At 34.2% G+C, this 13,078-nt stretch overlaps 1 protein-coding gene across 1 annotated transcript; it reads left to right on the forward strand.

The window, feature by feature from the left end:
• The first annotated feature begins 7,397 nt into the window (after positions 1-7,397).
• LOC110652073 (F-box protein At3g07870) lies at positions 7,398-8,561 on the forward strand. The gene has a single exon (XM_021807572.2). It carries the CDS (start codon positions 7,398-7,400, stop codon positions 8,559-8,561), a length of 1,164 nt encoding a protein of 387 aa, XP_021663264.2.
• The last annotated feature ends 4,517 nt before the right edge of the window (positions 8,562-13,078 follow it).

The following is a 13,078-nucleotide window of genomic DNA, read 5'->3' on the forward strand; positions in this document are numbered from 1 at the left end:
ATCCATACTGCAAATGGTACTAAAATGAACATCACACATAATGGTCATGTGTCTACCTCAAATCTTCATCTCCTTGACACCTATTATATCCCTAATTTGGCACTCAATCTTATTTCTATTGGTCAGTTGTGTGAAAAAGGACTAAATGTTATTTTTTCTCACCATGGTGTCCAGGTGCAGAATCCACAAACGGGACAGATTCTTGGGGAGGGTCGCAGAGTGGGTCGATTATTTGAGCTTACATCTTTACATCTTCCTCAGAGATTTGTGTCTGCAGCTACAATCCCTAATTCCTCCATTCACCAATGGCATCTTCGTCTTGGTCATGCTTCTACCAGTAAAATTCAACCTTTAATTTCTCATGGATTATTAGGATCTACTAAGTTTGAGTCATTTAATTGTTTAAATTGTCAGCTTGCAAAACAACCTGCATTATCTTTTTCTCATAATAATACTACTTCAGACACTCCTTTTGGTTTAATTCATTCTGACATTTGGGGTCCTTCTCCTATTTCTTCAATAAATGGTTTTCGTTATTTTGTAATATTTATTGATGATTATTCTCGGTTTACTTGGATATATTTTTTGAAACATCGATCTGAGTTATCACAAATTTACATCACATTTGCAAAAAAGATTAAAACTCAGTTCTCTTGTGACATTAAAATTCTCCGAACAGACAATGCCATGGAATATTGGGATTCTTCTTTACTTCAGTTTCTTAGTCAACAAGGCACCGTTGTTCAACGTTCTTGTCCTCACACCTCTCAACAGAATGGGCGAGCCGAACGCAAGCATCGCTATATTCTTGATTCTGTACGTACTCTTCTTCTTTCTGCCTCATGTCCAGAAAAATTTTGGGGAGAAGCAGCTTTTCATGCTGCTTATATTATTAATCGTCTTCCTACCTTGGTTTTTCATAATTTATCTCCTTTTGAAAAGTTGTTTGGACAACCTCCTGACTATTCCATCCTTAAACCTTTTGGATGCGTTTCTTTTGCTCTTTTACAACCTCATGAACATACCAAATTAGAACCCCGTGCTCGTCTATGTTGTTTTCTTGGTTATGGCATTGAACACAAAGGGTATCGTTGTTGGGATCCTGTTTCTAATAAGTTACGCATCTCTCGTCATATTACCTTTTGGGAAAATACTATGTTCTCTTCTCTTTCCAAATTTCATCACTCTGTCAATACTGACTCTCTATTTTTCACTGACTCCTCCAAAGAGCTGTTTCCAAGTCATGATCCAGGTGATTGTGATGTGCTCAATATTAGCCCAACTACACACCGCCTGTTGAATCGGCACGATTGTTGATCCGATACTGCGCTGCATCTCCTCCTAGCACTACTCTTCGTCGTTCTACTCGTGTAAGAGAAACTCCTCATTATCTTTCTGATTTTCACTGTTACTCTACTATTGCAACCCTTCATGAGCCTCGTTCTTATCGTGAGGCAAGTACTGACCCTCTTTGGCAGCAAGCTATGGTAGCGAACTTCAGGCTTTAGAGAAAACTCATACTTGGGATGTAGTTGATCTTCCACCAAACAAGACCCCTATTGGTTGCAAATGGATTTACAAAATCAAGACCCGTTCTGATGGAACTATTGAACGCTACAAAGCTCACTTAGTAGCCAAAGGGTGCACTCAAGAGTATGGTATCGATTATGAAGAAACTTTTGCTCCAGTGGCCCGATTAACATCTATTCGCAGTCTCTTAGCTATTGCTGCAGTTCGTAAATGGAAACTTTTCCAGATGGATGTCAAAAATGCTTTTCTTCATGGTGATTTAACAGAAGAGGTTTATATGCATCCTCCACCTGGTTATCATTCTCCTCCTAAGGTTTGCAAACTTCGACGAGCCTTATATGGATTAAAACAAGCTCCCAGGGCCCGGTTTGCCAAATTTAGTTCCACTCTTGCTCAACTTGGTTTTCTCTCTAGTCCACATGATTCTGCATTATTCACTCTTGCCCAGCGGTGGTATTGTTCTTCTGTTGCTTTATGTTGATGATATGATAATAACAGGAGATGATTCATATGGTATTCTAGAGTTACAACATTATCTCAATCAACATTTTGAAATGAAAGACCTGGTTTCTCTCAGCTATTTTTTGGGTCTTGAAGTTTCTCAAAATTCTGATGGCTATTATCTATCTCAAGCCAAGTATGCATCTGACTTACTTTCTCGAGCAGGCATCACTGATAGCAAAACAGTATCAACCCCATTGGAGCTCAATTGCAAACTTACACCTCTTGATGGCACTCCTCTTGATGATCCTACTTTATATCGACAGCTTATCGGGAGTCTTGTTTATCTCACAGTTACTCGACCTGATATTTCATATGTTGTTCATCTGGTCAGCCAGTTTATGTCTGCTCCTCGCTCAACTCATTTCTCTACAGTACTTCGAATCCTTCGTTATATCAAAGGAACTCTTTTTCATGGTTTGCACTTTTTCGCTACCTCCTCCCTAGTATTATCTGGCTACTCTGATGCTGATTGGGCTGGTGATCTGACAGATCGTCGCTCTACAACTGGTTATTATTTCTTCTTGGGTAATTCTCTTATCTCTTGGCGTAGCAAAAAGCAAACTGTTGTTGCATGTTCTAGCACAGAATCTGAATATCGTGCTCTTACTGATGCTACATCTGAATTACTTTGGTTACGGTGGTTATTAACTGATTTGGGTGTCACTCATTCTTTTGCCATAATGCTTCATTGCGATAATAGAAGTGCCATACAGATTTCTCATAATGATGTATTTCATGAGCGTACCAAACACATCGAAATTGATTGTCATTTTGTACATCATCATGTTGCTCATGGCACCATATGTTTGATTCCTGTCTCCTCTGTCAGCCAAACCGCTGATATATTCACCAAAACGCATCCTCCCGCTCGCTTTCAGGATCTCTTAAGCAAACTCAAGTTGGCACCTGTGCTACCACCTTGAGTTTGAGGGGGGGTGTTAGCATAATTACAGCAATTAGCATGATTATAGGAGATTTGTGTAGCATAATTACAGCAATTAGCATGATTATAGGAGATTTGTGTAGCATAATTATAGCAATTATTATTCTTATTCAAATTAGTTCATATTTTCATGTATAAATAGATGTAATATCTCTGTAAATGAGACACAGACAAATACACAATCCTTTTCTTCATTACTTGTATTCTTTCTTCTAACAGCATCCAAATGCATCCCATTAGAGCAAGTTGGAAAAAGACGTTCAGTAATCATTTCCAACTTAAGATTGTGGCTCGTTGTATTAGATACAACTGCAATTTCTAGATTTTCCAAGTCAACAACATTTGGGGTTTCTAAACTAGTTATCTCCTCATGAGATAGACCAATAAGTACATCGTCACTTTGAAAAAGATGGCTATGCTGGACAATTATGTCATCACTGCTCATTGCATGCAAAGACCTGTCGGCTACCTTGTTAAGAGGCTGCTCCTCAACAAAACTTGGCAATACATCAAGGCTAGGAGGTAGGTTGTTATTGCCAAATGTGATAGGGTCATTGTCCTTATCAATAGAAGCATCAGAAATGTTGTTTGCAACGCTAGATGGAGATTCCACATCATCACTCTCCTTATCATTAAGCAATTGAGAATGCTTCCTATCATCAGCCAAGTTAGCTGGGGATTCCACATAATCACTATCCTTCTCACTAGACGATTAAGGACATTCCCTACAGGGCGCCTGAGACAATGTGAACTCCCAATTTGTCTCTTCAACTACAGCAACATGATACCTAATATGATTCAATTCTATCACAATTACTTTAGGATCAACGAGATATAGTTAGGATAGAAAGCCTTGCAAGGTCTAGCTTAGATTTTGTTTGAGTCAAGCTATGAACTGAAACAAATATTCCACAAAGGTTACCAATCAACTAGAAAAACTTATTATTCCATGCATGAAGAGGGATGCCTTGAAACCTTAACCTTACCCTGTGTTTATAAGGGAGAGAAAAAGACTTCCGTGGACCATAATTAGAGAACCAGGTGCTAAGCCAAGACGAGTTTTGCTTGGTAAAAGACTTCACAGTTTCAAATGTTAGCAACACGAGATCACAACCTAAAGGAGCAACCTTAATAGAAAAGCCTACTTCGGAGATAAAATGATGCTCTAAAAAGTCAATGCTATGTATATTAAGCACTGAAGCCACCATGGATCGAGCAAGCCAGGCCTCATTTTCTTTTGAATCCACAAGTGACATCGTATAACTGCCACCCAACATATTTTCAGTGTTGGAATCATTTAGAGGTCTTCTTGGGCAAATGTCAAAAGTAACCGAATCCTTTTCCTTTTTTTCCTTTTGTTTTGAAGAACTAGCTCCACCTATGTCAGAAGTCTTTAAGGGATTTGAGGCATGCGTTTACAAGGGCTTTGTTCTATATTCTAGTAGAGAGGGAGGAGCCCTATTCCTATACTGATCATTCTTCGAATAAGACTTGCGAGCAAATCTAGACTAAAGAGCTATCAACTTATAAGAACCAATCCATAATCCATTCAAGTAGCTTAAAAGCTTACGCAGTTCATCCATGAATGGGACTCTAAGGAAACCAAACTTTCTGCCTCTTTTGCTTAGTTTGTTTGGGACAAACACATCACTTATCCTACCAAACCATGAGAAAGACCTAAGAATTGTATGAGCATTCCAGTCCAGAGGCAAGTTGTCTAGGAAAATTGTTGGAAGGTTATGATAAAAGGGGTTGGATGAAGAGGGTTGTGAAGGAGGAATAGGAAGAAAGGGAGGATTAGCGGAGAGAGGCTTGTATATATTACATTATTAAAAAAATTTTAATAATTCCAAACATTCTAGGCATTCTTTTCTTGTTGGTTTTACAGATTACAACTTCAAAAATAGAAAAAATGCAAACATTTTTTTTAATGTATATATTTTAAAGTAAAATTTTTTACGTTTTTAAAATATTTAAAAATATTTTTTCATCAATAGGTTAAAAAAATAAAAATTTTGCAAGTTTTTAAAAAATTTCAAAAATATTATTTTAAAAAACTATAAATTTTTTCGAACATTTAAAATTTTCAAAGATCTTCCATTATTTTATAAAATTTTTTCCAAACAGAAACTTTAGCTTAGCTACTTTCCTTGGGCATATAAAATCAAGATACACTTCGATCTAAAGATCGAAAAACATTAAAAAATAAAAAATAAAAAGAGGAAAAAAATTCAAAAAGAACCTACAAAACTTTTCATATTTCTCAGCTTTTATTTCATTCAAAATCATATTTCATTTAAAAAAAAATATATTAATGATTTTTTTAAAATTGTATCCTTAATTCTATTGAAAACAAAATAATTACTACAATTTTCTAAAATCTAATTTATCATTTTCCTCTTAACTAAGATTATATTTGGTATGACATAATATAATATAATGTAATCAATTATATAATGAAATGATTGATGCGATGTAATTATCATTACATTATTATATTTGATTTATAAAATAAAAATGTATGTAATATAATGATAACTTTTGTTTTAATATTAAATTATGTGAGTTTTAATAATAAATAGTAATGACTATAATATTTAGTGGTTGGGTGATAGTGGTGACTAAATTATGGTGGTGATCAGACAGTTGTGATTGGGCGGTGATGATTAATGATAGTGATGACAATAAATAAATAATTAAATCAAAATAAGTAATTATGATTATATTATTTTTTAATGTAATAATCGTTATGTTAATTAAAATGTAATTGGTTATATTATATAATTATTATTAATTTTTTTATAAAATAAAATAATTAAATATATAATATAATTATGATTGTATTACGCATTTAATTATATTATACTAAATGTAAATGTAATCTAAATGAAATAAAGAATAATTTATATGATTTAATTATTTTTTTAATTATATCATTAAAAACTTCAAATGATATATAAAAATAGCGGAAGGAATAATATTTATGAGTAGTAAGCATATAGAAGATTAATTTTGATAATAATATCAATTTCCTTGAAATTAACATTGGAATAAAGCTGATAATGAGTATTCTAATCATAGTTTGCAAGGAAAATGGATGTAATGTTTTTGGAGCTTCTGAATTTTGAGTTATCAGTAGCAGACAAGCTTTGAAACTTTCAATTTATCTGTCTCTTTGTATATTTAATTGTATATAATGTGAAAGGACCCTTTTATATATGGACGTATTCTTTTTTTTTTTTTTTAGAATAATATATTCATACTTTGAATTAACTTTTATTTATTTTTTATATAATTCGAAGAAAAGTTTCATGAGATGATTATTAATGTTTACTATAAAAGGAATAATTAATTAATTTTGGAGCATTAATTAATATTTTTTTTATTATTATAAGTATTTTATGATAAACAAAGACATACCAAGGTAGATATTTGCTAAATTTAAAAGAAAATTATATAAAAATATATTTGAAAAGAAGATGATATTCCATTTGAAATGGTATTTCAAATCTTTGTTCTTATTTAAAAAAAAAGGAAAAAAGAAATTGGTGATCAAATCTTTGTTTAGATGGGAATGAACATTGTTTTAACAAGGAATCACATCAATTACTGATGGAACTAATTAAATCAAGAATTAAATTAATTTAAAAAAAGAAAGAAAATATTTTAAAAATATTTTCTTAATTTCAAGTGAATTAAACTGTAATTGAACTACTTGAATGATCAATCACTTGATGAGTAGATGGTCCAATTTTAACAATATAATTAATGAATGATGAATTAAAAGATAAATTATATTAAAGTACTCATTTCGCTTCATGAAAATAAATTGGTATCTTTTTTAAATAAATTAATAAAATATATTTAATATAATTAAAACAATAAATTTTATTTAATCTTTTCATAATATACTATTCACTTATCTTATTTCATTAATATTAATAATTAAATAATTCATATTTATGAAATTAATAAATTTTATTTTTTCGATGTATAATAAATAAAAATATATTAGTATGAACATGAGAGTCCAGATTTCAATCCCACATTGTACTAAGAAAAATAGAAATATGTAAGTAAATTAATAAATAAATTAATTTAAAATAAAAAATAACTATAATTTATGACAGATGAAAAAGGAAAAATGAGATTATCATTGTGGCATATAAGACAATAATATCATATTAACTAAGCTGTAAATCAGCAGTTGGAAACTAAATCAAAACGTCTTTTTCTCACACTCGTTAGTTCTTATGGAAGTCCAACATGGTTGATTGCAGCTATCTTTGCCTTTAACTCAAGGCTAAAGACAACTATTTTTTATATCTTGTGTCTCGTAAAACCTACCTATCTACTAAGAACAGCTTCCAAACCCTACAAATTCGCAAGGAGCACAGTCAAATTAACAAGGTAGATCACCATGGAGAGTCTTCCACGTGAGATCATGCTCAACATACTTTCTAGACTACCCACACCATCTTTACTCAATGCTAAGCTTGTAAACCGGTCATGGCAGAACTTAGCTGAAGACCCAATTCTTATTGATCTCCATTTCACCCATATGGCTGCAAATAATACTAATCCATGTCTTATCTTACATGGTGACCATCCTATTCAAAACCAGCTCTATGCTTTGTACTTTTATCCTAACAACAGCAATGTTGGGTTGGTGAAAAGAATTTCTCTACCTCCAATACCTGATTTTGACATCGCAGCCTCTTGCAATGGTTGGTTATGCTTATCTAATTCTTCACGGGATACATTCCATTTGTACAATCCTTTCACCAGTGACTTCTTGGAGTTGCCTAATAAGTCCACTCATCAGAATGAAGATGTCTGCACAGTGCTTGGATTTGGGATCCAGGCAGAGACAAAGGAGTATAAAGTTCTGAAGATCTCCCATGGCACAAAGAATGTTAGAGGCTGCCGTAGGATTTGTGGATACCCACAATCAAAAGCTGAAATTTTGACTGTGGGCAGCCCAATTTGGAGGAGCTTAGGACAGATATCTTATAATCTCGTTCAGTCTCCATCACAGATTATGGTTAATGGGAAACTTCATTGGGTTAATTCGCCATTCATCCATCCCCGACGTAATAACAGACTCATCTCTTTTGACTTGGCAGATGAGAAATTTCGAATGGTTCCAAATCCAGATTCTGCTGGCTTTGAAAGGCATGGTTCCCACAGACTCAAGTTGGTAACTATAGGAGGATGCCTTTCTGTAGTTCTGAATATCAATTATGGGTCATTTGAGATTTGGGTAATGAAGGAATATGGAGTGAGGCAATCTTGGACCAAAGAATTCAATATTAGTAGTGACTTGCCTAGAGAACTGGAAGAAGAAGTAGTTGATCCTGCCTTTAAAATTTCAAGAATGTATAGAAGGTCATTTACTAGAGTTATATGTAGTGTGAAAAATGGTGAAATATTGCTGCAATACAAATGTAGAGCTTTGCTTTCTTATGATCCAAGGCAGGGGACATTTAAGGATATTAAAATTCCAGGAATGCCAAATATGTTTGAAGCAGTTGCTCATGATGGTAATCTCAATGGGATTGACAGCCTGCATATTGGTATGTAAATAATGAAGGGGATGCTTCATTTTTTCTGAGAGTTTCATCGGGTTTTAGTATTTCTTTTTTCCTTTCTGTATTTTATATTGTAAAATTAAATAATCTAATTATATATGGATGATTATATATATATATATATATATATATATATATATATATATATATATATATATATATATAGTTTTTTTATTCTTTTTTATATTAACAAAATAATATATCTGATTATAAAAAGCATATTTTATATTAAAAATTATTTATATATTAAATTGAACGGATAAATTTTATCCATTGTCCTTTAACTTTGATGGTTGTTTTATTAATATTTCTCAATTTTAATTTATATCATAAAAATCCTCCACCTTTAATTTAACACAATTCAAAATCTCTCAGACATCGTCTGCAAAAAAAAAAAAAAAAAGAAAAAGAAAAACTTAAGTAAACATGCTTTGTTCGAATAAAAACAATAAAAAATTTCTTTATCTGCCATGTGGTATTTTAACAGTAAAAAAAAAAATTCTCTTCCTAGCCCTCTCTTCTCTCTCTCTGGCTAGAAGTTGACGTCTCTCTCGCTCTCTCTCCCATGCCTTTATCCACCCCTATTCAACTCCCACACATCAAACCATTAACAATCAGACCCACTCTCATCCTTTATTCATCATCAAACTCATAAATAAGAAAAACCATAAAATCATAGCCACTCAACATGCCCAAACCTATACCACTAGTTACTCCACGACTGTCAATAAAAATAGTATCGTTGCCATCACCACTGCCTTAAGCTATAGGATTTTCAATATCTTCAACAAATGGAGAGAAAATGTGTAACACCCTAGGCAAATCCCACATCGGCAAAACACGGGAGAGATGCTGGGTTTATAAGTTGGTGGTTCATAACCCCTATTGACGAGTTTTAAAACCGTGAGGGCTTCGGCCCAGAGCGAACAATATCACTAGTGGGCTGGGCTATTACATTTGTAGTATCAGAGCCGCTCCGCGTGCAACCTTGAACGATGGTGGGGCAAACCTCAGCGAGGATGCTGAGTCCCATAAGGTGGGTGGATTGTAACACCCTAGGTAAATCCCACATCGGCAAAACACGGGAGAGATGCTGGGTTTATAAGTTGGTGGTTCGTAACCCCTATTGACGCGTTTTAAAATCGTGAGGGCTTCGGCCCAGAGCGGACAATATCACTAGTGGGCCGGGCCATTACATTTGATCCACCCCCCTTATGGGACTCAGCGTCCTCACTGAGGTTTGCCCCACCATCGTTCAAGGATGCACGCGGAGTGGCTCTGATACCACAAATGTAATGGCCCGGCCCACTAGTGATATTGTCCTCTCTGGGCTGAAGCCCTCACGGTTTTAAAACGCGTCACTAAGGGGTTACGAACCACCAACTTATAAACCCAGCATCTCTTTCGTGTTTTGTCGATGTGGGATTTGTCTAGGGTGTTACAATCCACCCCCCCCTATAGGACTCAGCGTCCTCGCTGAGGTTTGCCCCACCATCGTTCAAGGTTGCACGCGGAGTGGCTCTGATACCACAAATGTAATGGCCCGGCCCACTAGTGATATTGTCCGCTCTGGGCCGAAGCCCTCACGGTTTTAAAACGCGTCACTAAGGGGTTACGAACCACCAACTTATAAACCCAACATCTCTCCTGTGTTTTGTCGATGTGGGATTTGCCTAGGGTGTTACAAACTGTCAGCGATTCCTGACGGCATTCCTCGTCAATGAGTTGTTTCATTTCATGTACAAAAAAAATATCAATCTCCTTTCCTTTGACCATGCCCATCTCACGTCTCTGTTCCTAGAGTTGAGATGGCTCAACATCTCTTTAACACCCCTATTTGCATAGCCTAGTATATTTTACTGTTCCAGTGACCGGTATCGGTCCAGACAATTAAAGGGATTAGAATTACATCTAAGACAACTAGAAAAGCCCTGAATGCAAATAATTAGTAATTGCCAAATAGTTAAGTATAAAGAAGAAAAACAAACATAAGAAGTCAAATGAGCCAAGAGTCACAGTGATGGGCGACCTTTCCAGGAAGTGACTGCGAGGTCAGTCGTAACCAGAATTTTGAATCGGAAAATGTGACGCCGCAGTCCTTATAACTATTGCGAACACAGTGGAAAAGAGAAAATCACAGAAAAGAATTTTTAAGCAGGTCAAATAATTAGATTAGGGATCCGGAAGAAATATCAAATAACTTGCAAACCGGATTAGACCGGTGAGGGGCAAATTGGTCAATTCACCCCTAAAGGTGACCCATGACCTAACTGTCCAATAAAATCTAAGAAATGAAAATTTTGAAATATATAATTAAATTAAAGAAGTGAGGAAAAAGAAAGGAAAAGAAAAAAAAAGAAAATAAATAGATTATGACATCATCATGGATGACACATGCATGATCCAATAAATGATAATTTTTAATTTAAGAAACTTTGAGATAATTTTGACTTAAAAGACAATTAAAAAGAAAAAAAAAATGAAATGATGAAAATTTCAAAATATAATTGAATTATGACCTCATGCATAATATAATTAAACTTTTAAAAATTAATTAATTAATTATGGAATAATTATCTTATTATAAGAAGACAAAAATTAAAAGGAAAAAGCATTTTTCTTCTTCCCTACAAACTTTAGCCGGCTCCCATTTTCTTCTCTCTCTTTCTCTTTTCAATTTTCTCCATTAATGGTCATTTCTTCATAAACTTCATACTCACTAAAGTAAGGCCTTGCTCTTTAGCTTTGATAGAGAGATTGGAAACAAGAAAAATAAAAAAGAAATGAAGATTTGGAGTTATAAATTCTGCCCAATGAGGTAAGTTTTCTTTCCATCTTAATTTGTTAAGTAATCTTGTAATTGAGTTTGTTAGGAGGAAATTTAACTAAAAAAAATGAAAGAAATCAATTGGTATGATGAAGAGAAAATTCAACCAGCTTGTAAGGGTGTTGGATTTGATGGTGTTTAGTTAAACTAAACATGAATTAGAGCTTAAATAATGTGGTATGTGTGGTTAGAATGCTAAGTGAACTCAAATTTCATGGAATTATGATGAATTGGGAAATTAGGGTTTATGGAATTGGAGAAAAAGTTGAAAATTGATCAATTGATGCTATTGGCCTTACCTGAGTTGAGAAATGGTCAATTGTGACCATTTGTGGTGTGTGTGAATTGTTAGAACCAAATTGTAATTCAGATTGGTTAGTGTACAGATTCTGGCAGCTTGACCTAGGTCCCTTTCAGGGACCACAACTAAAAATTTACCAACCCAATTAGTGTGAGGCTAATTGGGAATAAAAATAGACACAAAATGGCACATTTTTCATTTAGGAATTATGCCCAGAAAGTGACCATAACTCAGTGAACAATTAGGCTAAACCCGGATTTGGGCACACTGCCCTGTACAAAAATGACCAAATGAACAGTAGTCACTTAGATGACCATAACTTGGTCTAGGAAGGTCCAAATGACCTGAATTTTATACCAATGGAAAGCTGAGACACAGCACTACAACTTTTATGAAGAAAACAAACCCAAATTTTGACTATAACCTATCCAAAAACTCACCTGCAGTCAGCATACCAAAAATTGCTAATATCCAGAAAATGCCCAAAATTCTGCGTTTGGACTAATCCGGCCAACCTTAGAAAAATAGGCATAACTTGGGCTACAAAAATTCAAATGGAGTGATTCAAAAAGAGAAATAAAGTTAAGACAATAAGAAACAACTTCTATGGAGAAAACTTAGCCAAATTACTACAGCAACTTAACCAATGGAACAGTAGAATACAGAGGACCAAAACTAAAAAATTGTAATTTGTAACACCCTCCCTGTAGCAACTCCGTACATTCTACTGTTCCGGTGACCAGTGTCAGTCCGGACAGCTAGAACATTCGAAAAAATATTTAAACTAAAGTGAGGAACCATAATTAACTCAAATATTAATAAGAAAAATTTAGGAAAAATTTTAAAAATAAAATACAATCAAGTTAAATGAGCCGGTGCCCTAGCGATGGGTAACCTAGTGAGAAGTTGCGGTTCTCGCAACTAGGAGCCCTAGACTCGGGGAAAAATTCATAAAATAATTTTTGGGACTCCAGAGAAGGGTCATTGAGGTTTCTATGGCATTAGAATGCCAAGAAAATACTTAGGAAAATTTTTCAATCGGTACAGACAATTTTGGTCTGTTAAGCCAAACGGAGGGCATTTTGGTCATTTCGCCTTCAGAGGTAATTTTTAGCCGACTTGTCCAGTTAAGTAAATAATTATTTTGATCTAAAATGTTAATAAATATTGTTGAAAAATTGAATTGAGAATGAGTAGAAAAGAAAGAAAAGAAAAATAAAGGAAATTAGGGATAATGACATCACATGATGTCATTTACTTACTCCCAACCAATCAAATTTCAACAAACTATTAAACACCACTTAAAAGAGGATAAAATGAAGGAAATAACAAAAAGCTATCAGCCATCTTCTCCCATCAAAAACCAGCCGCACCACCATAGC

Source organism: Hevea brasiliensis, chromosome 7 (assembly GCF_030052815.1).
Source record: "Hevea brasiliensis isolate MT/VB/25A 57/8 chromosome 7, ASM3005281v1, whole genome shotgun sequence".
Lineage (NCBI taxonomy): Eukaryota > Viridiplantae > Streptophyta > Magnoliopsida > Malpighiales > Euphorbiaceae > Hevea > Hevea brasiliensis.